The sequence below is a fragment of the Neofelis nebulosa genome, chromosome 9 (genome assembly GCF_028018385.1).
Source record: "Neofelis nebulosa isolate mNeoNeb1 chromosome 9, mNeoNeb1.pri, whole genome shotgun sequence".
NCBI classification, from domain to species: domain Eukaryota; kingdom Metazoa; phylum Chordata; class Mammalia; order Carnivora; family Felidae; genus Neofelis; species Neofelis nebulosa.
The window spans coordinates 50,549,596-50,575,571 of record NC_080790.1 but is presented as its reverse complement, the minus strand read 5'-3'; the positions used below and the strand labels follow the sequence as shown (position 1 = coordinate 50,575,571).

Below are 25,976 nucleotides of genomic sequence, written 5' to 3'. Positions count from 1 at the left end.
GATTTCAATAAATTGTGTTCTAACATTAAAAAGTTAGTTTTGGGGTGACTGGGTGGCTCAGTTGGTTAAGCAACCGTCTTCCCTTCCAGTCATGGTCTCACCGTTCGTGGGTTCGAGCCCTGTGAGGGGCTGTGTACTGACAGCTCAGAGCCTGGAGCCTGCTTTGGAGTCTGTGTCTCCTGCTCTCCCTGCACCGCCCCCCCCCCCAAAATGAATAAACATTAAAAAAAAAAAAAAGTTGATCTTAAGGTTTTTTTCCAGGCAATAGAAGCCTGATACCTCACACTATCAATTTTGTGTAGGTAGTGACAAAAGCAAGCTGAAGTTTTAAGGAGTTTTTCTTTCATGGATTTAGAAACCCTGGTCAGTTTAGCCAGGTACTTGAATCAGTAATTCCCTCCTTGAATGCTGATTTGTGAATTTGTGTGAGTGTGGTATGGGGGCTATCTGGCAGGAAACTCGATCCCAAATCATTTTAATTCTAAAAACATAAGTTAGCTTGGCCATTGGTTCCTTTAATTACTTGGCTTTCCCTTTCTTCCTTGTTGCTTTTCCTTTACCAAGATGGCCGACGTGGAGCCCTCTTCTCATTGGTCGTATTTTCGCAGGTGGCGGCTCTAGCCCCGCCCACCAGCTCGCCGCTCTGGATCCGGTGTTCCCGAGAGTATAATGAGTAGATCAGCGGGAGTGGGAGGGGCGGGCGCCGGATGTGACGTTTCCGGAAGCTCCGAGTGTCGTCCTCGGGGACAGGTGGGGAAGGGTCCTGGGAATGGGGTGGGGTTGGGCCACTGAGCTTGTTCGGACTCTGAAAGGGAACGGCCGCCGTGAGTGTGGGGCCTGCAGCCTTCTCCCCCCGCGCCCTCTGCCCGGTCCGCCGCGCGCGAGGCCACTGATGGCTTCTGTCCCAGCCAGGCCCAGTGCATCCCCGCCTGCCGCGCTCAAAAGACCCGAAAACCTTGGATAATTTTGCCCTGGGTTGGCAGCTTGGGTTGGAGGGCCTTCAAGAAGGGGGCCTCAAGCAGGTGTCAGGAGGTCCCTCTTTACTGAATACACCACCTCTGCGCACTCCTGCTACTTCCCTAGACCTCCTCCTCTCTTCCCCCTTGTTTGCGGGTGCCGCATCTCCTCTTTGGAGGGTTGCTCAGCCCTGTAGTACTGCTGGCCTCAGGAGGGGGTTCCATCCGCCTAAAGATCCTCTTCTCAAAGCTACTGAGGCGCAACAAGCATCCTCTGCTTCAGTTGGTTTTAATGGGCTCTGGACTGAGTTTACTAATGAGGCAACCTAGGAAAGTTTTAGCAGCTTTCTGAGCCTCTAAAAAGGCTTTGGGGAGATGGAATGCCTCTGCATCCTTGGTCGTCCGCACAGCTTTTGGACTACTCGTAAGGGTGTCTAGATAGGAAGCTTGGGCGAAGTGTGACCTAGAGATAGAATTGACCAAGAGAGACCTCTTGGGGAGGGACTGGAGTGGAAAACAGAAAAGCAGTGGCTAGACAAGTGAAACAAATGTGTGGATTTCTGGACAGAATCCAGGACAGAATCCTGACTGGAGGAAAAAGATCTCTGTTGGGAAGGAGCAAATTTAAGATCGAAGACAAAATGGGGCCAGTAGACTTAGGGCCTTGAATTCTAGTATATACAGTTTGTATATACCAGAACGTGCTGGCTAGGGTGTGCTGTAATTCAATGTGTAACAAATACCCAGATTCTTTTTGAAAATGATGGTAGAGTGTTATCTGATTGGAAGTTGGAATCTGATTCTAACAGCAGAGTATCTAGAAAGATTGTAGAATTATTGCGGTTTGAAACACAGGAAGGGAAAACTCTTGGGGTTTTTGTTGATTTGTTTTTTGCATTCCCAGTTACCTTTGTGCCTGTTTGTTGTTTGAAGAATGCTTAGTCTTTGAAGATAGATTTGAGTAAATTGTTTTGTTTTGTTTTGTTTAGATCTAAATTCCTTACCCTGATGTGATGAATGATGTTGTGGGTTGACTGGAATCGTGGTTTGGTGAGCAGAACTAGGATTGTGAGCGTTTGTTCCCAGACCAGTTCCCCTCACCTTGTATTCAGATGTGAAAAAGTACACCATAGAAAAATGTCAGTTACTCTCATTAAATACAAATGATCAAAGTTGAAATCAGTTAAAAATCTTCATGAAAGTTCATTGAGCATACAGTGTCAGGTACTGGAGTAGATGGAAATGGGTAGCTGGTAGGAGAAATAATGCCAAAAATATAAGATACCATCCTTCCTTTTATGGCAGGGCCACCTAGTGGTAGAGAGAATGATTAACTTGAAGAGTAGAACCGAACACCCATTATAGTTTACTCCTTGTACCACGTAATTATGGCACAGAGATTGTAGGCTTTTGAGTCTGCCAGTACTTCTGTCATTGTGATGTGGGCTTCCTTGAGGGTCTCAGCTTTCCTGTAGGAAGGAGACTTTCTTTGATACAAGCCACAGCATATGGTATTTTTCTCTTAATTTCTTCATAAGGTAGAAGTTTGTGGGATGACCAGTTACTGTGTACTAGGCTGTGATGGGGACCATGGTGCTGATGCCACCTGTTTTTTCTGTCTCAGAACTTCTTGGTCCTGATGTCTGACCATGGAGACGTGAGCCTTCCGCCCGAAGACCGGGTGAGGGCTCTCTCCCAGATGGGTAGTGCAGTGGAGATAAATGAAGACATTCCACCCCGACGGTACTTCCGCTCTGGAGTCGAGATTATCCGAATGGCATCCATTTACTCTGAGGAAGGCAACATTGAACATGCCTTCATCCTCTATAACAAGTATATCACGTAAGACACCTCCAGGTTCCTTTTTCTTTTCCGGTGACTGATGCCTCACTCATTCTGCTCATGTGCTCATTTATTCTGCCCAGAATTGCTAAAAGTAGAGAACTTTACAACATCATTAGCATTAATCATTTTTGCAGGCAGCTCCTACATACCGACTGTCCTTGACATAAAGAGTCATGAGTACTGAAAGTGTTATTTTCATGACTCAGTGATTTCATGAGTAAGAGACCTAGCTTTTTTGGCCTGTGCCCACATAGCCCAGCTGTTAGACAAGGGAGATGATGGTTAAACTACACATGTTTTGTATTGATGAGTGCTTTTCCTGTCCTCTATTGAGGCAGCTAATCATAGGATTATTGCTGAGGGGTAGCAGAGCCAAAATTCCTCACCCCTACTTATTTTGTCACAAATTGAGTGATTCAAGAAAAAGGTTTTTCTTCTTAACCTTTATTATAGTCACGCAAATCATCAAATAAGTATTGACCGCCTACAGTTCATGTGACTCATCATAAGACCTTTCCCTTGAGGTACTTAGCTTCTTAGGGTAGGCAGCATAAATAGATGTCAGTATAATTAACAGGGGACAACTTCTAAATCCCCAGTGATAATGAAACGATGTCTAATTTAGGAAGGGAATACTGTTAAAGGATCTCATTTATAATCTCTGGTCTTGTTCTTTTATAATAATACCAAGGCCTTTAAAAAAATAATAACTATAATGTGTGTGTATGGCTCTTCATAGTTCCTAAGGTATTTCACCTGCATTATTCCATTTGATCTTCATAGCTGTGTGTGCATTGAAAGGACACATTGTCCTTCCATTCTACATGTGAGGAAACATACTCTGGGCTCAGTGATCTGCTTTGTTCCACACTTTAGAGTGACAAAACTCAGATTTCCTAACTCTTAATTCAGGATTCGGTCTACAACATAGACCCTGTTTTTGTTTGTTTGTTTTTTTTTTGGTAATGTTCTGTGAGTTGAAGCTAGAGTTGAGACCATAGTGTTGAGCCACACTGACTACTTTTGGTTATTTTTAGGTATTTTTTGAAAAGGTAACATGTACATGTGGTGGAGAATTCAGAAGGCACAAAAGGATATATATATATTTAAAAATGAAGTCTCCCGATCACTTCTCTTTTCCCCAAAATCTCAGTGCCCCTCCCCAGAGATAGTCACCCTTACTAGTTTCTTATATGTCCTCCCAAAAGTAATCAATGTAATTCAATTGTATCATGTTAAGTTTTTGATCCCATACTACTCCGCAGCAGGGTTTGTCAACCTTGGTATTACTGACATCTGGGGTGGAATATTCTTTGTTGTGAGTACTGCCCTGTGCATTGTAGAGTGCTTAGTAGCATCCTTGGTCTCTGTCCACTAGATGCCAGTAGCACCCCTCCCCCTCACTGAATTGCGGCAGCAGAAATGCTTCCAGACATTACCTGATGGTCTCTAAGGGGCAAAATTGCCCTGGTTGAGAACCAGTACTCTAAAGAAAGGTAGCACAGAAGCAGACTTCCTGGGATTCGTACTGTGATTTTAGAGTCCCTTTAGTAGAAAAGGGACTGCTGTTGTCTATTTTAAGTTTAGAAGTAGTGCCTGTGTCCTCAGAGATCGTGCAGTCCATCCATGCCATCGTGCCCTGTTGTGTGACCTTAGTGTTGATAAAGTTTCATAGAGTTATAATTGTATGTAATAATAATATATAATTATAATTATACATTTTGCCTCTCTTTTGCTATTATGAGTTTTTTTATTCCTTGGCACAATGGGTACAAAATTTGTTTTCCCGAGAAATCTCCTTGACTACTGTCCCTTTCTTTTGCTGCTAGTAGAAATAATATTCCTGAATATTTCCAGTGATCTTGTGGAGATTTCTTCCAGAATGAGGCCCCTGGGCACAATTCTTCAAAGAATCATAATTGAGAAAGTTAAGTAGAATCACAGAATCACTCTACCAAGTATTTTCTGAAGGACCTTCTGGATTCTGTTGCCCCTTGCCCTCAGGCCATATTCATTCAACAAATATATATTGCATACACCTGCTACCTGCTTGGCACTGCTCTAGGTCTTGGATATATAAGAAGAAAAATGGCCCCTGCCTTTACTGGTGTACCTTTCTAGTTATAGGAGAAGACAGTAAACAGGTAAGCAAATAAACATCTAGTCTCAAAGTAGGGCAAATGCTGTGAAAGGAACAAAGAGAGTGCTGTGACAGAGAATAACCAAGGGTGTCAAATAGAGTAAGGTCTGTCTGAGAAGGTAAGATTTAAACTGAAAGTTGAAGGATGCCATAGAGTTGGTCATTCCAAGAGCATACACCAGAGTGTTTAAAGCAGGTGTAACTGCATTCAGAAGCTCTTGGGTAGGAATTACCTTAGTGTGTTCTAAGGATTGAAAGAAGATCATCATGTTTGGAGGGTAGCAGTTGAGGGGGGAGAATAAGATGAGGCTGAGGGCAGGTGGAGCAGAATCATGCAGACCACGGTAAGGAGTTTGTATTTTATCTTGACAGCGTTAGAAAGCCATTGCAAAGTTTTAAGTTTTAAGAGAGGTTATGACCTAATCTTACTTATATTCTGAATATATAAATTGGGGCTGCCATGTTGCAAATGCTGAAGGGTGTGTTAAGAGAAGGCAGGGAGATTAGTTAGGATACTCTTAATGGCAATTCAAGAGAGAGGCTGATGGCTTGGAGTGTGGCAGCATGGAAAGAAGCAGGTGGATTTGTATTCTGGAGGTAGAGTCTATGGGACTTACTGACAGTTTGGGAGGGATGATGGTATCAAGGTTGATCTCAGGTTTCTGCCATGAGTAACTTAGGATGTGCTGGCCCATTCACTGAGATGGGGAGAACGGTGTAGAAAAGGGGTTGAGTAGAGAGGATATTCAAGAATTCAGGCCTGGTTTTTTTGACATGTTAAGGTGTTAAGTTTAGGAAGTTGGATGTACCAGTCTGAACTGAGGAGAGGTCTGGGTTGGAGATACAAACCTAGGAGTCCCCTGCATATAGACGGTTCTGAAGCCGTGAGAACCGCTGAGATCTTCTGGCATATAGGTCTTAATCTGGGGTCCAGGAACCCCACAGGGATTCGGAGGTAGAATTTGGACTCCATGAATTCGGTTGGGAAAAACTTTTCTTGTTTCCACTAACCTCTAACTGAAATTCAGCATTTCCTTCAATTTTGCACAGTAATAATAATATTCACAATGTCACCAATAGAAATCACTATTTTTATATCACATTACAATTGATGCTCATACCTCGAAATAGCATTTAACACTTGCCACTGCTTCTGAATTACAGTACTGTTATTGAAGCCACAGTTAGATCCTTTTAAAAATGTATTAATAATATATTAATAAAGAAGCACATGTTACAATTTTTATATTTTGAAAACTGTATTTCAGTAGAATTGGCTTCTTTTGTAATCCTTTATGTTTTGTATTATATCTTTAAAAAATTATTCTGTGGGGTCCATGAGCTTCGTCAGATGCCAGAAGGATTCCTGACACATTCAAAGATCAAGAAAGCTTAATAATAAGACTGTAGAATAGGGGCTCCTGGGTGGCTCAGTCGGTTGAGCATCTGACTTTGGCTTAGCTCATGATCTCACCACTTGTAGGTTCGAGCCCCGTGTCGGGCTCTGTGCTGACAGCTCAGAGCCTGGAGCCTGCTTTGGATTCTGTCTCTCTCTCTCTCTCTGCCCCTTCCTAGCTCATGTTCTGTCTCTCTCTATCTCAAAAATAAAAACATTAAAAAAATTTTTAATAAAAATAATTAAAAAAAAAAAGACTATAGAAGAGACCTGAGGTTGGTTGGGGAGGGAGGGCGGGCGGGCCAGCAGAAGAGACTCAAAGGGAGGTTTGAGAGGCAAGAGGAAATCCAGGAGAGAATGGTGCATTTGCAGGAGAGTGGCCAGGCTGTGTGAGAAAGGGTCAGATGGGATGGGTGAAGTTTTGGGTTTGGTGTCGTGATGTCATTGGTGATCTTGGTAAACAGTTTCACCAGAAGGACTAAGAAGACATTAGATTGGAGTGGGCCGAAGAGTCAGTGGACAATGAGAAAGTAGAGACCGTGAGTCCCGTCCAGAGGTGGGCAAATATTTTCGTAAAGGGCCAGGTAGTAAATAGTTCTGGATTTGCAGGCCATTTGATCTCTGTCACAACCTCTGTCTTGTAGTGTGAAAACAACCATTAGATAACACATGCACGAATGGGTGTGGCTGTGTTCCAACGAAACTTCATTTACAGACACAGGTGGCAAACCGGATTTGACCTATTAGCTGTATTTTGCCCAGCCCAGGCATAGATAACTCTTTCGAGGAGTTTGGTAGGAAGAGTGAAGTGAAAAAATGAGGAAGTAATTGAAGGGGGACAAGGAGTATGTGAATGGATTATTCTGTGGGGTCCAGGAGCTTCATCAGATGCCAGAAGGATTCCTGACACATTCAAAGATCAAGAAAGCTTAATAATAAGACTGTAGAATAGGGGCTCCTGGGTGGCTCAGTCGGTTGAGCATCTGACTTTGTCTTGGCTCATGATCTCACCACTTGTAGGTTCGAGCCCCATGTGTGGTGTGTATTTTAAGATGGGAGATTCTAGAGCATACTATTTGCTAATGGAAAGGAGCCTGTGAAGAAGGAGAGGCTGATGGTACAGCACAAAAAGAGGGTTTAACTGTCGCAGTAAACTCTTGAATAGGCAAGAGGGGGTAGGATTAAGAGTACTTAAATTGATACTGTTCTGTGACTTGGGGTTGCTTTGAGTGACATGAATATCCATGTTAACGGCAAGATCGATATGGGGAGTCTGTCCCTGCACATGGTGCCCACTTACAGGACCATTTAATATGATGAAGTAGGCCCTGGAGGAGAGCTCAGTGGGAAGATGGTGGCATGAAGCAGCTCATTTACTTAGTTTGCTAGATTCGGAGTTTAATTTGGGACTTTGTTGGGTTGGCTTGACCTGAAGCGAAACGTGTAGCTACCTTCATTTTTCTTGCAGGTATCTTCAAGACCCTAATTCTGATTCTGTGAACTGACAAGCTGTAGGAGTTGCAAAAAAGTTCTGGCTTAATATTCTCAGTCTGTTTTTCCACCGCATTTTACTTGGTTAGATTCTTGTCAGTAACAGTAGCTCACTTTGGCAATTATTACTACTGAGGAGGGAGGAGGGAAGGGAGCAGGCATCTACCTCACCACTCCTCTGCCTCCCCCACTATTGCAAGTCATTGTTCTAGACCTTTTGTGGGTACTTCAATTCCGGATTTTAAAAGGCATGTTTGTTCTTTTCCCTGGGCAGTTCAGGCATCTTAATGATCTGAAGCACATTTCCCCCCCAGAGTAGGCATGCTTTGCCTTTTGCAGACCCCAGTATAGCAGGATCTTCAGCATATTAAATCAGTACATATTTTCATGATGAGCACAGACAATAATCCAGGCAGTGAATTCTTTCACAGCTTTTTATGGTCATTGACTAGGCTACACAGAAGGGAGTTACAGAGGACTTAGGCACTTCTCGTCTGCTGTGTGAGCCTCCTATAACACAGACCTGCTTTCTGAAAGTCGTCTGTCACCTGCATTGACAATGTTTTCCATTGGGATTGGGGCTTACAGACTGAAGAGGGTTTTCATCTGTGATCGTGCTCACTCTGCTCAGGAACTTCTAAGATAGGAAGAAATAAGAGCAGAGTCTTTTAGCCATCCACGTTACGGAATTTCTGCTTGGCTTTTTAAATTAGTTTTTTTCTCAAACTGTCCAGCGAGGGAAATATTAGAGCAAAAAGAAGAGTCACATCCCCCAGAGGTGACCACTGTCCTTTCTTGTGTGTCCAGGAAAATGTATATGCCTGTGCAAGCACATAGGCTCACACGTTTATCCTTTTTTTCTTAAAGCTTGAATGAGATCATACAATATATTCTGTTCTACAGCTTGCTTTCTTAACAGTCATATCTTTCCATACTAGGACATACTGATCCATCTCATTCTCTTCAGGGCTATTTCTTCTGCCTGGAACGGTCTTGTCCCAGGTCTCTTTATGGCCTCCTCCCTTCCAGTCCTTAATTAAATGCCATCTTCTTGGCGATGCCTTCCTTAGCTGCCCTATCTAAAATCTTACTCCTTCTCCTGTCACTTCCTATTCCCCTTCCCTATTAATGAGTTTCTCCTGGCATTGATTATATATATATTGCTTTGTTTTATTGTCTGTTCCCCCCACTATAATGCACACCCTCTGCTGGGAGGGATTTATGACTGTTCATCGCCAAATCCCCAGCCTTCACGGTAATGCCTGATCCCATAGTAGATGCTCGGTAAATATCCGTCGAATGAATGAGTGAATGATTATGTTGTTTTTCACATTTGAGTGCAGCATAATTTATTAAATATTCCCCTATTGATGGGCATTTAAGTTTTCATTTAAGTTTTTCTCTACTTTTATGACCAGTGCTATATTGAATAGTCTTATATCTTTGTACTGTTGTGTATGATAAATTCCTAGAGGTGGAGTTGTGAGTTTAAAGGATATACAAATTTTAAAATTTGAATAGTTGTCTCCCCTCCCCACCCCCAAGAAAATTACTGTCCTGTGATAATACAGCGTATTATCAAATTACAGCCCCGTTAAGGGTGTCTAAGGACACCCATTTCCCAACACCCTGTGTATACTGGTTATAATCAGCCTTTAAGCCGTTGCCAATCTGATATATGGAAATGGTACCTCATCTTAATTTGAATTTCTTTCATTATAAGTAAAGTTGAATACCATTTCATATACTTACCTTTTGTGTTTCCTTTTCTGCATATCTCTTTTTATCCCCATCGTCCTAATAGTTTGCTTTGCTTGTGTTTTTGCCAACACATCTTTGCTTTGGTACGTTTCCCTTTCTAGGCTGCAACCAGATCTAACCCAGAGAACAGTATACCTCTGGGCCACAGGTATTCTCCACCTAGAACACTTCTAGCCCTGGTGTTCACATCTTCATCTGTTCTTCTTGCTCACAATTTTTGTTTATTTATTAGTGAAAAACAATCATATAGCATACAGAGCAATCATAGTAGATGTTGGCTGGGTGCAAGGCACTGTGCTCAGCACTTTTTTTTTTTTTTTAATCTCTTTAAATGTCACAGCAACCCTATCAGGTAGTACTAGTTTGTCTCCATATATATAACTCAATACACACACACACATACACACACACACACACACACACACACATACATATAAAGAAGGGTAGTGAGACTGAGTAACTTGCTGGAATTCACACAGCTTGTAATGGCCAAGCCAGGATTTGAGCCCAGGCAGGCTGCGAACTAAACGCTGAGCGCTATTGACTCCTGTACAGGCAATGGGCAACGTTGCCAGTTCTGTTTTCAAGAGACCCTTCTGCCTGTATGTTCCCCATTCAGAAAATTGACTACAGTTGTGGAAACAAGAGAAACGTATTCATGTACAGCTCTAGAAGTTTCATCTTTACTTATAAACTAGATTCCACTGCATGGTTCAAAATCAAAATGATAGAAAAAGGCGTATGGTGAGAGGTTTCACTCCCACTCTTGTCCCATCTGCTCTATTTCCCCTGCCGTCTACTTTCCTTAGTTTCCTGACTTACTGTGTACTTGGAAGTAAATGTATGTGTACGTACACATACAGAATTTTCCCCCTTTCATACTTATAAGATAGCATACTATATGTACTTTTTTATACTTTGGGTTTTTTTACTCAGCTCCTTCAAAGGTTTTAAGACCATTTTATTCCTCAGATATTTATTGAGTGCCTCTTCATCCAGGCACTGTCCCAGCTTTAGAGGGACATGCAAAGAAGCACAAGACACAGGAATCTCTGGCCTCAGGGACTTCACAGTTCTTCAGGCTGATAGCACAAGTGAATATAAAGTGTGGTGTTTATACGACATGGTACTATATTGGCTGATTCGGGCTTTCATACAAAGCACATGTAGCCTGCTAAAGTTATGAACAGGTACCTTGGTCTTTAGGGCCAAGGGAGAGTCATTGAATTATAGGTCTCTTGAACACAAGAACTAGTCTTACTTATCTCAACATCTTCTTCAAGACTCTATTGGTGAACAAACAAATCTGTATTTATTTTAAATATAGACTTCAAGGAAACTTTTATATCTTTTTCATGAACCCAAAGGGAAGTGTTTTAGAATCATTTTGATTTTAGAATTCATCCTTGGCTGAAGGGTCTTGTCAAATTGGATTGAAATAAAAATTTCATGTGCCTAGTATAGAACCAAGGGAGGAGTGCTCATCTAAAAAGAGTTTGCTTTGGGGTGGCTCAGTTGGTTAAGCGTCCAACTTCGGCTCAGGTCATGATCTCATGGTTCGTGAGTTTGAGCCCCACGTTGGGCTCTGTGCTGACAGCTCAGTGCCTGGATCCTGCTTTGGATTCTGTGTTTCCCTCTCTGCCCCTCCCTTGCTCATGCTCTCTCTGTTTCTCAAAAATAAATATTAAAAAACATTTTAAATAAACAAAAAAAATGAAAAGAGTTTGCTTTGGGCTCCTGGATGGCTCAGTCAGTTAAGCGTCTGACTTCAGCTCAGGTCATGATCTCACAGTTCTTGAGTTCGAGTCTTGCATCAGGCTCACTGCTGTCAGCGCAGAGCCCGCTTCGGATCCTCTGTCTCCCTCTCTCTCTGCCCTTCCTCCACTCTTTCTCAAAACTAACTAAATAAAAGCATTAAAATTAAAAAAAAAAAAATAAAAGGAGTTTGCTCTCGTGGGGGTCATCTTCTTTCCCCTTACTGAGCTGTCCTCCTCTGTTTACTCCCCGTGGGCAGAAAGTAGAAAAGAGTCAGTTAGTCCCAACTCTAGTACAGTATTTTAGAACTGTGGGCAAACTCCCTTCAATTGATTTGTTTTGGGCCTTAGCTTGTATATATTACAACTTACTTCTATTAAAAGACGTCTTTGTTCAGTACCCTCCCCCCCCCCCCCAACAGTTCTGGACATTCCAGGACCATGTGGAGGCAGTGTGATACAGTGGTTAGAAGAGCAGACTCTGGAACTGGTCTTCTGGCTTTGGAATTCTTAATCTGCTACTTTGGGTTGTGACAAGTTGTGACAAATACTTCTTTGTGCTTTCACTGTCCCCACATAGACATCATTAATGTTAGAGATCTGTGAATATTTTTCCCACTGAGCTTTACAGCCAGGGACAAAATGTAAAGAGAAAATCTAGCCCTTATATCTCTCTAAGAGCTTTTTATCAGGACCATAATGCAAATTACAACGTAACACGCACATAGTATATACATAACACGTGTACCATCTAAGCATCTTAGTGCTTAGTATGATGCAAGGAATATTCTGCTTTGAAGGAGGATGGATCCTAAAGAAAAAGAAGCCAAGGTTAAGGTCACAGGGCTAATCATAGAACATGGGTTTCCTGCCCTTGGCTGCCAAACTGTTATTTGAAGAAGAATTTGTGACAGAGGCCCTTTCCTTTGGAAGCCTGTCACTGTAATAAGAAAAGAATCTCTTTGGAGGTATATTTTTGGGCACAAGGTAGGTTTGCTTTTCTCCCCTCATCTTTTTAGTTGTGGGAGTCTAGTGCTTCCTGCGCACCTAATTTGGGAGAGGAGGGAAACATAGGGTTGGAGGTGGGTGGGGAACATGGTCACTGGGTGTGTATTATCCCTCCCCTGAATGTCTGGAAACCCGTCTTGCAGTGGGTGCAGGACAAGGGAGTCGCCTTGCTTCAGAGTCTGTTGGAGATTTTCTTTGCATGATAATCATTCTGATCCGTTCCTTTAGGCTCTTTATTGAGAAACTGCCAAAGCATCGGGATTACAAATTGGCTGTCATTCCTGAAAAGAAAGACACAGTAAAGGTGGGTCTTCACTCTCACTGTTGCCCATCTAAAAGCTTCAAAGCAGCACAGACTAACTTCAAGGTAAAAGTAGTGGTGTCCGCATCTGAGCATCAAATCCGGCAACGGGAAATAAGGCCATTTCACCAGATCAGTTATGAAGTAGCAGGTATGGGACAGTAGGGGGTATTCTGCATTGTTTTTGGAAACGTTGTTGCCATTGCCAAGTTGTCTTAAGTCACTTTACTTCTCTGCTTCATTAGCTAGGAATTATCCTAATTCTCAGTTTTTGATTTTTGTGTCTCAGAAGTTAAAGGAGATTGCATTTCCCAAAGCAGAAGAGCTGAAGGCAGAGCTATTGAAACGATATACCAAAGAATATACAGAATATAATGAAGAAAAGGTAAGTATATAATAAAAAGGAAATTATTTTGCGTTCTTAGGCTGTGCCCTAGGATTGCGATATGATATTTTAACAGGTCTTGCGATTTTAGTGTCATAGTTTATTTTTTTCAGCAAAGGCAAGAAACTCAAAAGAGTAGAACACAAGTGTTTAGGCTGAGGATTCTAACATATTTAGCCTGCTTGTCCTGGAGGGTGATTTGAGGGACAGAAAATCTGTTGCTTATGTGCTATATCTAGAGGGAGAACCTAAGAGCAGTGAAACATTTCACTGAAACGTAAGTTTTTAGATCAGTGAATTTTGGGGTATTGATTCACATTTGGTTATACCTGTTGATAATACTTGTTTTTCAAGCTATTTCCAAATGCTTCTTGTTAGGAAGAGTTAGTTAGAGCACGTGGAGAACTCCCAAGGCACTGCCTGTGGTCTGTGTCAGATGTGAAATTCGCACTGCCGGCAACTCCAGATTATTTTGTAGCACTCTGCTGAGCCCTGTTCTGGACTCTGATGTTGAAAATCAGCAGAGAGGTAAACAGCTATGAGGCATCTATTTCTAAGGTACCGAGTGAGTGAAAACCTTAATGAGGGTGATTGTTACTTGATGTTTCTTGTTAGTTTAAAACGTCACTTCGTACTGAGCTAGTCACCAGCTAAATTTTGGAGGCTTCCTTTTGGGTTAAAATTCTGCAAAGACCCCCTTACTTCGGATACAGAATGTATACATGCTAGAGTTAGAGAATAAGACTGTGTCTGATACAGATTATGCAGCGCGAACAGTAAGTTGCATCAAGATTTCAGTTAAGAAGAAAATGTCTTAGTAAGAGCCATTGGGGAAGGGTACTGAGGGGGTCGGGACCGTCACTGTCCTTGAAGAGTAGGTCCGCCGTGGCCTGGTAGACACAAGCGGTGACCACTTGGGCAGACATGAGCTGCCGAGGGAGGCACAGATTCCGTGTTGGGAAATTGGGCCAGAGCAGGGGCACGCTTTAGGAAATCCCTGCCGCAAAGCCTTGTCCCCCCTGAGATGTGAAGTCACCCAGGTGTCAATTGTTAAGCCTAACTCCTTTCTTTGCAGAAGAGGGAAGCGGAAGAGCTTGCCCGGAATGTGGCCATCCAGCAGGAGCTGGAGAAGGAGAGGCAGAGGGTGGCACAGCAGAAACAGCAGCAGTTGGAGCAGGAGCAGTTCCATGCCTTTGAGGAGATGATCCGGAACCAGGAGCTGGAAAAGGAGCGACTGAAAATCGTGCAGGAGTTTGGGAAGGTGGACCCTGGCCTAGGGGGCCCACTCGTGCCTGACTTGGAGAAGCCCTCCCCAGATGTGTTCCCCGCTGTACCTGCCACGTCCACACAGCCTGCGGACTGTAATACGGCGGGAAGGCCTGCCAAGCCACCCGTGGTGGACAGGTCCTTGAAACCTGGAGCGTTGAGCAACTCAGAAAGTAGTGAGTCCGCTTGCTTGTGCCCTCTTCCATCTCAGGGGCAGCCAAACAGAGTGTCATTCTGAGGAGGTTGCCTAAGATTACCTCCATTATCCCACTCATCAGGCTCTGGTCACAGAAGCCCCTTTGATCGGTATTGCCATACTGTGTCCTGTCACGCTGGCCATAGTATGAAGGTGGCCTTTGCTTAAGCCGTGTAACTTACCTGGCACCAGGTTGATATTTGGAAGAGCTCACAATGTCCTTGAAAGTCAGACCCTCAGCTTTTAAGGATTATATAGAGACTCGAAATGTTCAGTGAACCAGAGACCACTGTTGGTTCTCTGGAAGGGAAATTTCATAGCGCCACTTTACAATTCAGCAGTTGGCCTTTAAAAAGTGAAAAAGGGTTACCGAATGCTGTTTGCCCTGGAAGTGTTCCCAATCCTTAAGGAGCTTGGTCATGGTAAATACTATATGTAGTCGGCGATAATTCAGTCTAATCATAACCGCTATTAGCAGTCTTTCCTCCTCTCACCAAAGCTTGCCTATCTGAGAAAATAACAATAGTGGCAAAATGATGATTATACCTTGATTATTAGAATAGATCTTTTGGGGAAGGAATTTCAAGTATCACATGAGGAAGTCAGCTTTGCAGAAGATCCACTTCAAAGGGCAATGTGAGAGTGGGCAAGGGATGCCAGACCCCGAAGCCTGGCCTTTAGGTTTCTCCCCACGTACTTGGCAGGCTAATCTCCCACCACTGCCTCTTCCTTCACATGTATTCCGTGCTCCAGTCAGATTGAACTCTCATGTTCCCGGAGCAGCCCCTGGACTAGCTTATCCAAAGAGGTGTGTTAATATTTGCCCTGAACCGAAAATCTCCTTTCTCTATTTCTGCCTTCCCTGCTCATCTTAAAGTTTTGCCAGGTCTCCTTCCCTTCAATGAAATTGATTCTGTTCTTGAAACTCTCAGGGCTCTTATTATCTGTAATGCAGTTGACATCATTTACCTGATAGTGTAGTCATTTTTCAGTAACTAGATTTTAACTTTTTACTGGTTAGGGCTTGAGTCTTATTCATATTTGTGTTCCCTGGAGGTTAAGCACAGTGTATGCACTGGAATGCACTCAGGAAGTGATTATGGAATTGAAAGGAAAGGACTGTGCCAAGCCTTAATTCAGAATCCTCAGATATTGTCATCAGACTATCATGTGACTGTGTGGTCCCTGGTTTGTTACCTCTCCAGCAATTCAGAGCTCGCTGTTGAATGTGCAGAAACAGAACATCCTTTTGCACTTAAAAAAAATTTTTTTTGTAATCTTTATTTATTTTTGAGAGAGAGATGGAATGCGAGTGGAGGAGGAACAGAGAGAGAGGGAGACACAGAATCCGAAGCAGGCTTCAGGCTCTGAGCTGTCAGCACAAAGCCTGACACAGGGCTCGAACTCATGAATGGTGAGATCGTGACCTGAGCCGAAGTCGGACGCTTAACCGACTGAGCCACCCAGGCACCCCATGTACTTTTTGTTTTTTTTTTTTAAATGAAAAGTGACCATGAAAAACACCCCCTAATTTGAGCCTGTGGGCTCTCTCTCAGGGCTTCTCCGTGGTGTCCAGGGGCTGGGCCTATCCTTGGCATTCTGAACCAGGCTTATAAGCTGCTCTGTGCATTCATGCCTCTTTTGAGGACCAGAATGTGTTTTTTGTGGTTTTGTTTTGGCACTTTAGCATTCTTCTAAATGAATAAATTCAGCATTAAATAGTTATCCAAAGTATTTTCTGTTACCCAGGATATCTCTGGTGTATTTCTTTATAAGTCGTACTCTCCAATATTCTTATCTGAGATAAAAGACTTAAAATAAAAAGAAAAGCTCAGTGGAATGAGGAGGTTATTTTTTTTATCCTCTGTGTTAGACTGTGACAGAGAATTCCTGATAGCTCAGGAACTTGTTTGTTTTGTTTTGTTTTTCAGTTTTTGTTTTAGTTTTAAGTAGGCTCCACACCCAGCATGGAGCCCAATGTGGGGATAGAACTCATCACCCTGAGATCAAGACCTGAGCTGAGATAAGGTGTCAGATGCTTAACTGACCAAGCCACCTAGGCACCCCAAGAACTTGTTTTAAGTAGTAGTTTACCCTCGTCTTGAGTGATTAAAGCCTGTTTTCTTAAAGTAATGTACTTGCAATGGCTGTGCCCACAACCCTCTTCCTTCTGTCGTTAGGCTGAGATCCCCACTCACTGCCCATAGTTCGAGGAACCCCAGTGATTTGGCTTTGCCCTCCCAGGACTGCCTACTCTGGGGCCTGCTTGGGAGGCCTCTCCCTGTGGTCTTACACTTTTCTCCTTTCTCCATTACAGCTCCTACAATCGACGGACTGCGCCATGTGGTGGTGCCTGGGAGGCTCTGCCCGCAGTTCCTCCAGTTAGCCAGTGCCAACACTGCCCGGGGAGTAGAGACATGTGGAATTCTCTGTGGAAAACTGGTAAAAAACAAACGTTTTCCTGAGCTGAGCCTGTTTCTTCCCCCTTGGCCTCCTGTGACTCTGAGAGAAGATATCCAGGGTCAGTTACTCTTTGCAACGATCCCTCTGCAGAAGGAACCATGGATAGCATAATGCAGTGTTACTTTGGATTTGGTGACCTTGCATTTCATTGATTTTCTCAGTCCCTTGAATCGAACTGATTATTTTAATTCTAGTAGTAAGAAATAGCTAATTCTAAACTTGGAGACCAAGAGTCAGTGTTACCTATATATCAGTTTTTGAGTACCTGCTTTATGGTAGGCCTGGGAATATAACATATGTAAGGCTATGAGCCCAGCATGCGTCCACAAAACCTACCAAAGCATTTTGGAGCAATGGGAGCTACACCCCCGAAGAGAAATAGCATGCTGAATGGTATACGCAGTAGAGCACTATGAGTTGGGAGGAAGGAAAGATCACTGAATAGAGGCACTTGAAGAACCCATTACTAACTACTGAATGAATAAATGAGTGAAGGCAATAGACTAACACTGAGCCTTTGAGGATGAGAAGGACTAAGAGAAACAGTCAGAGGGAAGCTACCCTAGACATGAGCAAAAGAAGAGAAATGGTACTATCCTGGAGCTTCTTGGGAATCACAGGCAGACACTTGTGGCTGCAGCCAGAGGCACCTGTGGCTTTGCAGAGTGCCCTTTGCAGTGCATGTGAGCAGCTAAGGTTGGGAACCGCTGAGGTGAGGGACTCAAGGAGCACGAGGACTCTTGCTGGGGTGGGAAGGGCCTTCGCTTGTATAGATGTTTAACTTGCCACAGCTGTGACCACGTGGGGTTGCACAAGTGCCAGGGAGTGGTGACAGGCTGTTTTTCTCCTTTGACAGATGAGGAATGAATTCACCATTACCCATGTTCTCATCCCCAAGCAAAGTGCCGGGTCTGATTATTGCAACACCGAGAACGAAGAAGAACTTTTCCTCATACAGGATCAGCAGGGTCTCATCACACTGGGCTGGATTCATGTAAGCAATTCCGAGCTCTCTGAGGGTTAGTCCTCTCTTCTCTCACCATGTTGTAAACACACTGCTTGTTTCTTTCTTTGAGCAAAGCGAATTGCATGCAGATTATTTAGATGAAGGTTTTTCCCTCCTTCAGATGCAGACTTGACGTTCCTAGCATACTTGACTGCTTCCACTCCAGTATTGATTTCTGGGAACTACTTAGGGCTTTTTCATTTTCTTCATTTTAAAAAAATGGTTTAATGAAAATGAACTTCTTTCCCTAAAGTCCCAGCTTCCTTGTGAGTGTGAATGGTGATAAAATGCTGGCCTAGAGTATATGTGGCTATTGACTGTGGAGGTTCTGCCTACTTCATACAAATGGTGTTCCTGAAAATATCCTGAAAATATTTTAATGAACCAAGGAAGTTAATTAACTCAAATGCTTGCATTTGGTCTTTGTTAAAGCATAAAGCAGCATACACCTTTATGTAAACCAGTAGGGTCCTTAATATAGTGGATTTTCAAGTGTCTTCTGTAGCCTTCTGGTGATATTTAGGTAAAAGGTAATTCTATCCCTAAAGAGTATTTCTGCATTTTCCTTCCTATTCCTTTTCAGCCGGTCACTCCACAAACCAAGCTACTTTTCGTGTTGTGTGATAGGCTTACATACAAGCAAGTCAGCTCGTTTCTGGATTTGGGGAGATTACACATACCTGTATGTTACAATTTGGGAAATACTGACCTGGGAGGCAGTCCCATGTGCCTCTGTCCTTTCTTCATTCTGTGACATTAGTATTTGCCTTCTATTGTGTATCTTCCATTATAGTATATGGGAAGTAGAGAACTTTTTTCTTATCTGCTGGGGGATACAAATTTGAGAAAGACACGACTTTAGTCTCATAAAGTAGATTAGACAAAGAGACAAGTCTTCCCGGGAGGCAGAATGTGCCAAGTGCCTCGAGAAGTACAAACAGCACAATCAAATCGAGGAGGGAAGGACTGCACCTGGCAGGATTTACTAAGATTTTGACAAGATAGGCTAAGGGAGAATTCCATATGCAGGGGGCAGCGCTGGAATAAGCAGACTGTGTTCCTAAGACGTTGAGGTCCAGTTTGGGGTTTATGTCAGGAATCGTAGTAGATAAATAGGCTTTAATGTGATACATTGGAGCAGTGTTCTTGGGGGGAGGATCTTGGGTGGATAGGCAGAATAGTTCTGCTTTTTAGTAAGTGGGGAACTTTTAAAGGTTTTTGAGTAGAGCAATGAATGATATGATCAAAGCCGTTCTTTAGTATATCTAACATAAAGGCAGTTTTAAAGTAGGTTGAGGCAGGGAGATCATTTAAGAGGTTAGCATGCTGATAAAATCTAATGATGAGAGCTAGGGTGATGACATTGAATTTGGGAAGGAGATGAATGTTGAATTTCAGAGGATGTGGGGAATGAGTGAGAGGATGATGAGTAAAAGCCAGTGATGACAGAGAGCAGGCCTGACTCACAGGGCTGGCAATGATTATCCCATAAGCAGAAACAGGGGCTCCAGGAGGATAGCTTACTTTGGAAGCAGGGCTAATTGTGTGTTCAGTTCTGAGCATGTTGAATTTAAAGTGTATGTGAGACATTTTGTCAGTGGAGGTAGTTATCAGGCAGTTGGCAGTGTGGCTGGCGCTGGGGGGCAGGGTCAAGGTGGGAAAGAGATCTGGGAGACCTCTGCATAGAGCCGACCTGAGAAGCCTTAGCACTGGAGAAGAATGGAGAACAAGCTTGGGGGCAGGCCACCCAGGGGAGCGCAGGGAATAGTTGGTAATGAAGCAAAGAGGCGTGAGAGCAGGGCAAGGACAGTGTAAAGGCACAGAGCCAGAGGAGGAAGAGCACTGCAAACGTTTAAGAAGTAATGGGGATCGAGGATGTGGTCACGGTGAGATGGGCACTAATTTTTTTTTAAGATTTTATTTTTATGTAATCTCTAACACCCAACATGGGGCTCGAACCCATAACTCTGAGATCAAAAGTCACGTACTCTGCCAACTGCGCCAGCCAGGCACCCCTACACACCAATTTTTTGAAGAGTTTAGCTCACGGGGAAAGGAAGAAAATGGGATGGTGGCTTAAGGAGTAGCCAGGTTGAGAGAATATTTGCTTGATTTATGGTTTACCATAAAGGCTTGAACATGTGTTTTGATTTTGTTTTTTTGAAACCTTTGTATTTGAAATATATAAGAAAGTACATAAGGGTAAATGGATATTTCAGTGAATCATGAAACAAAACATCTGTGTACGTGCATGACGCAGGTCAAGAGATAGAACATTGTGAGAGGCATGGTCCCACCCCCATGCTCTTGCCCTGTCCGCTTCCCCTCTGATACAGGCAGTCTCTCTCCTGACTTTTCCACAAGTCCTTTGCTTTCTTTATAGTTTTACTACCCTAAATGCATGTCCCTGAACTCAACAGTTTAGTTTTGCCTGGTTTTGAGCTTTATATAAATAGAATTATATGATACATGTTCTTCTGTATCTGGCTTCTTTTGCTCAACATTTTTAAGGTTTACTTACATTCTTGTATGTAGTTGTTTCAATATGTTTGTACACCCAGTGAGCCAGCAGAGCTTAGTGGAGCATAGTAGAGCCAGGAGAGGAGATGTTAAAGGGGCAGAGACAAGGGAATGCGGAGGTAGGAAAGTATTAAATCAAAAGTACAAAAAGGGGGCTCATCTTCATATGGGGGAGAAAACACTCATCCCTCTGAGACAGAATTGAAGGAAGAAAGAAAGATACAGAGATTTTGGAGGTCTGTTTGGAGGGGTTGACGGAACTCCTTTCATTCAACAGTGTTGCAGTCTAGATTCACTGCCTGGCAGGAGGGAGACCGGTGGTTTTAGGAACTGGAGGAGATGGGGGAAAGTTTGGAATAATCCCGGTTTAGACTGCAGATAGAATTCAGCCGCAAATGAATAAAAGGATTTCTAAATCAGGGTTCAGCTAGGAACAAATTTAGAGCCGAAGTCTATAGTATTTCAGCTCTTTTCCCCTATGATAATTTCTGTGCCATTCCTTCCTAACTGGAGATTAAAAACAAACAAACAAGCAGGCTGTAAGGTTTGCTCAGATCTTAAAATTGGCAAGAGCATTATGCAGAAGATCAGTTCTTCCTTCTCCACTTTGCCAGCTGTAAAATCAGGTTCCCGGGTCAAAAAGTTTGTATGGTCATGTATTGATCACCAACTACTGTGTGAGCCTCCAGTCCAGTATTCGGGAGGCTCCTTCATCTGGCTTCAGCCCTGCCTTAGCTCGTATCCCTGTCCTATGGCTGCTCTGCTCCCATCCAGGCACCGAGGCTGCCCCCAGCATCTGCTGTTCTTGTTCATTTCTGCTCCCTTGGTTTATTGTTTTCTCTTCATAAAAATGCCTTCCTCTGTCTCCAGCATGATGGACAAAACTATTTTTTTCAAGAAATCCAATTGTTAAGGGAAGGAGAAAGAGAAAGCACAATAGAGGGGAATAGAGACTCAAGACAGGGTTTTTTGATTTAGTTTAACAATTATTTATTGAGCTTCTATGTATCCCTATATTGTCTTTCTACTTTAGATCAGAGGCCTGGATCAGCTTGTTCCATGGCCTTGTTTGTTCCCAGTTAAAATTCTTTGTTCTAACTGTGGGATGAAAGGTGTTGGCACAGGCCTTTTGTCCCTAGCAGTCTGTAGGATCATATTATTAGGTAGAAACTATTTTTCCTTTGTAGTCACCAAAGTTCTTACCTGCCCCATGAGGATCTGCGTGTGGATTTGCTGTCAGCACTCAGCTAACACGTTCCTGTCCTGCAGGCCTCTTCCACAGTGAGCTGGTCACAGCATTCTGTGGGGTGGTGCTTCTCAGATGATGCTGCACATAAGAATCATTGAATGGCTTTTTTAAATTTCAGGATGGCTATTTCTAGGGGTGGGGCACAGGAGCCTGTGCTTTTGACCGGCTCCTCGGGAGCTTCATTTTGTACATGGCAGGTTTGAAAATGCTGATCAAGTACACTTATTTATTTTCTGTGCTTTCTGTCACTGAAGGTTGGTGGTCTTTTTGAGTCATATTGGGTCGTCTTTTTCCATTCTTGTTCTCTACAGTCACACCCTTCTAAGATTAACATAAGGCATTATATGGTTATTCATTTGTATACAAAGAATGTGTTCAATAAAACATTAAATGATTGAAAACAATAGAAACTGAATGTACATTTCGATGGTGCTTTAACTGATTACCCTCAAATTTCGGTATCTTGGTCCTTTTCCCAAACAAGATAGGGTCCTTTGTATGATGTAACTACTATTGTCCCCTGCTTCTCCTATCCTTGGATGGTATGCTTTAGCCATAGGACAGCTTTTGTCATTGCCCGTAGAGCTCCACACTCATTCTTGACCTTTTAACACTTCTGTCTGGAAGAGGAATTGTTCATCCAACTGTGGTTTGTTAAGTCCTTGACTTTTATCATTTTGAAATATTGGACAGCATATACCATCTATTCCAGAATGGATGACTCTCCATTGCCCTGAGAGAGCTTGTGAGGGGCCAAATAAGTCTTGATGATCAATTAGAAATTATGAGTTTCCTCTCATACTCATGTTAACCTATATTTGTTTACAGTGCTCAAAAGTAATGAACTTCAGACATACCCCCTTGTGGCTGCCAGTGACTTTGTGTTTGTGAGGGGATTGTGGCCAGCTATTGAGAACCATTTGGGTCTGTTTCCTTTATGGGCCAGGCTTGGCTGTTTCACTCAGAGGGTCTCAGACATGTTTTCCTCTTCTCAGACTCATCCCACGCAGACCGCCTTCCTCTCCAGTGTTGACCTACACACTCATTGTTCCTACCAGATGATGTTGCCAGAGTCAATAGCCATTGTTTGCTCCCCCAAGTTCCAGGAGTAAGTACATAGATGTGGTTCTGGGCATTACAAGGAGACAGTGGGGAAAAGCCTCCAAGGAAAAGTTCTCTATTTGGAAGACCTTGTTCTGTGTAAAGTATATAGACTGTGGTATTAACTGGCTGTTCTAAAAGGTTTCCTTTTAAGCACCATATCCGGATGCTCCTACTATTCTTGTTTAAGAAGACATCAAAGCAACAATTTCAATGCTTTTCTAAGAAAAGGACATAAGAAATTTGAAGTGTTTGACTTGAAGCAATGGGAATTTCAAAACACTGATGTCAGATTAGAGAATTTAAAATCAAACAAATTATCTCAGTTAAATTCTTTTTCATTCTAAATCCTGTTATTTACTATGAATTCTCCCAGCAAAACTAGTGTGGTGGCAGTGATGAGTCATTCCCTAACTCTGATTCATTCACCAGAAAAGAGACCTGTGTGCCAGCATAGTTTTGAAGCTGTCTCAAAATGAGTTCTGTGTGTGTGTTTGGGAATGGGTAGACACCTTTGCTTGATTTGGGCCTGCTTTTTCTTATTGCAGAACTGGATTCTTTAAACTAACTGACCATGGACTAGAGGAGATTTCCTCCTGTCGCCAGAAAGGATTTCATCCACACAGCAAGGATCCACCTCTCTTCTGCGTATGTATCTGTGTAGAAGAAATCAGGGCTGTGCTTCAAGCAGGGAGGACGGTCAGAGCTGATGAGGTGCATTGTCTTTTCTGACCCACATAGAAGATCAGCCTCGTCACTTATCTTTGCAAATCTTCCCAATAAGGACATACATGGGAAGCAGTGTGGGATAGCAGTGGATTTGAGTCGTAGCTCTGCCATCGAAGGACTGTCTGACTTTGATCAGACTTCATCTTCCTGGGCCTCAGCCTCTTATCTGTAAAGGGGAAGGACAGTGATGGTAATACCTACTTGATAGGGTTATTGAGAGGATTAAATGAAGTAATATCCAGAAAGCACCTGGTGCAGGAGCTGGCTTGTTAAATGTTAGGTTTTTTCCCTTCGTCAACACCAGTTGCTAAGCCTGTACTTCAATAAGGGATTTGAATTCAAAGGAAAAAAGCCATTTAAGATAGGTAAAATATATTTGATTTTGCAATTTTGCTTAAATAATAGGGATTTTTATGACCCTTCTAGGAAGCTTGTTTTTCTAAGTTGTATTCTGTGAATAAAAAGTTTCAGTTGCTGTTAGAGCAGTATGTTTCAATTTGCCCCTCAAATCTAATGTGATAGGCTGCTTCACTCCTTCCTGGCTGTGGGGTGTTATTTCTTTTGGGTTCATTAAAAAGTGACCAGTATGGAAAAGGGACTCAGAACCTTGTCACATAAAAGGAACTGGGGATGTTTAGAAGTGAAACCTCAGGGAGGCTCTGAAAACCGGCTTTAAGTTTCAGAAGAATTGTTGTATAGAAAGGTATCGAGTGCATTTCATAGGACTCCCAGAACTAAAACTAAGACCTCGTGGAATGAGTTTTCAGCTGAGCATGAGAAAGCACTTTCTGACAGATCTGTTGAAAAATAGGTCAGTCTGCCTTAGAATGTAATAAGTGTCTAGGTACCAGGATGATGAAACAGAGGCTACAAGAAAAGTGCCCAGGTTTTCTGTTATAAAGGCCTCTTTGCATGCCAAAAGTAAGCGTTCCCCCATGTGTCAGTGGGTACGCTGTATTAGCTGGTTGACATAGTGACCCCCAAAAAACTAATGAACTCAGCAATTCTTTCAAATAAGTGTGTATTTTGTGAACGTCTCTAGAATATACATTCATTTGAAAAGTGAATGAAGATATATGGGCCCACATTGATTCAGGCTATGTACAGGTAGGGATTAGAAAGTTACTGATTCCCAGACCCCTTACGATAACTGCCATTTAAGTAGCAGCCTGGCTTCCAGACTGGGAACCACTGGTCAGAATAAGCATGTTAAGTAAGTTTTAAACAAATGACTTCTTAGAATTTTTTAGGACTTTCTCTTTCTTTCTTTTTCCCTGTTGTAGAGCTGCAGCCACGTGACCGTTGTGGACAGAGCAGTGACCATCACAGACCTTCGATGAGAACTTGACTTGAACACCTCCCAAGAATTATAAAACCATACCAGTGTACTGTAGCCCCTTAATTTAAACTTTCCAGAAAGCTCTGAAAGCTTTTTTAGACAGAATTGAAAGTGAGTATCACCTGGGGGAAAACTGATTTTCTATTTCTGGTTTGAAAAAAAAAAATTGGCTGTATTTCTTAGGCAAGTGTGGAGAATAGCATGACCATGCTAAGACAACTTTTCAGTCTGGCTGCAATTAAAAAATTAAGTTGTTAAAATGGTGTAGTGAACACTTACATACCCTTTGTTCTAGATTCACCAGTTGTTAACATTTTTTTTTCTTCTCAGCTAGCCTTCTGGTTTCTCTGCCAACTTGTTTATTGTTTACCTTTGGAATTTTTAAGGGCATCTCTGCAGAAATCTGGAAGCCACTTAGAAAATCTTTGGGTTTTTCTGTGGTTTATGACAATATTAATGAAGCTTATTACGTGGATGAGGGACAGCCCGCCTTGACCAGATGGTGGGGCTTGAAAACCCTGAAGAATGATTTTTGTCAGGAAGTATTGTTATTTAACAAATATTTCAGGATATTTTTTCTTCTACAATAAAATAACCATTAACTTATTTTGTGTGTGTGTGTGTGCTCTAGAGTGATCTGTTTGATCAAGGGTTGTCTAAACAGGCTAACTGAAAGGTCTGGTTGTTTGGGGAAAGGTGAGGGGGAAATGGAACTTGAGCTGTGCTGGTATTGAAGGTGTGTCCCAGTTCACAGTGAACTGTTGAGTGGTTTTTGTCTGCCTGTTGCGTCTTCCAGGGCTGTGAAATTCTCTGTTCTTTTGGTGTTGTCTCAAGTGGGTCATCCCATTCACTTCCTCCGTGTGCCCTAAAAGCTTTCAGCTAAAGATAATAGAGCCTTTGTTTGGAGTGCCAGGTTATACCAAATGAATGATTACATTCCCTTGCCACCCCACCCTACCGATTTTAGGATGTTGTTGATTCTTTTCTGACTCAGGCAACATTTAGGAAGGGGTTTGACACTGCAGTTGATTCTATATTTTCCTTTCTATGAGCTGAGCCTAGCATTGTAA

The 25,976-nt window shown here is 42.7% G+C and overlaps 1 protein-coding gene across 2 annotated transcripts; it reads left to right on the top strand.

Moving 5' to 3' along the window:
* The first annotated feature begins 643 nt into the window (after positions 1-643).
* STAMBP (STAM binding protein) lies at positions 644-25,512 on the top strand. 2 transcript variants are annotated; one of them, XM_058683669.1, is made up of 10 exons: positions 644-750; positions 2,581-2,798; positions 12,580-12,655; positions 12,942-13,037; positions 14,113-14,479; positions 16,817-16,941; positions 17,819-17,956; positions 22,733-22,845; positions 23,387-23,486; positions 24,851-25,512. In XM_058683669.1, exons 1-10 carry the CDS (start codon positions 670-672, stop codon positions 24,905-24,907), a joined length of 1,371 nt encoding a protein of 456 aa, XP_058539652.1. In that variant the 5' UTR covers positions 644-669; the 3' UTR covers positions 24,908-25,512. The 2 variants fall into 2 exon arrangements, with proteins under 2 accessions (XP_058539652.1, XP_058539653.1); XM_058683670.1 differs by having other exon boundaries at positions 749-824.
* Positions 25,513-25,976: the final 464 nt, after the last annotated feature.

What these genes read in the sequence shown, in the direction of transcription:
- STAMBP (XM_058683669.1), top strand. Translation starts at nt 670, where the DNA reads ATGAGTAGATCAGCGGGAGTGGGAGGGGCGGGCGCCGGATGTGACGTT. An exon ending in AGTGTCGTCCTCGGGGACAG is followed by an intron (nt 751 to 2,580) that starts GTGGGGAAGGGT and finishes TTTCTGTCTCAG; the next exon opens with AACTTCTTGGTCCTGATGTC. An exon ending in GTTGAGCAACTCAGAAAGTA is followed by an intron (nt 14,480 to 16,816) that starts GTGAGTCCGCTT and finishes TCTCCATTACAG; the next exon opens with CTCCTACAATCGACGGACTG.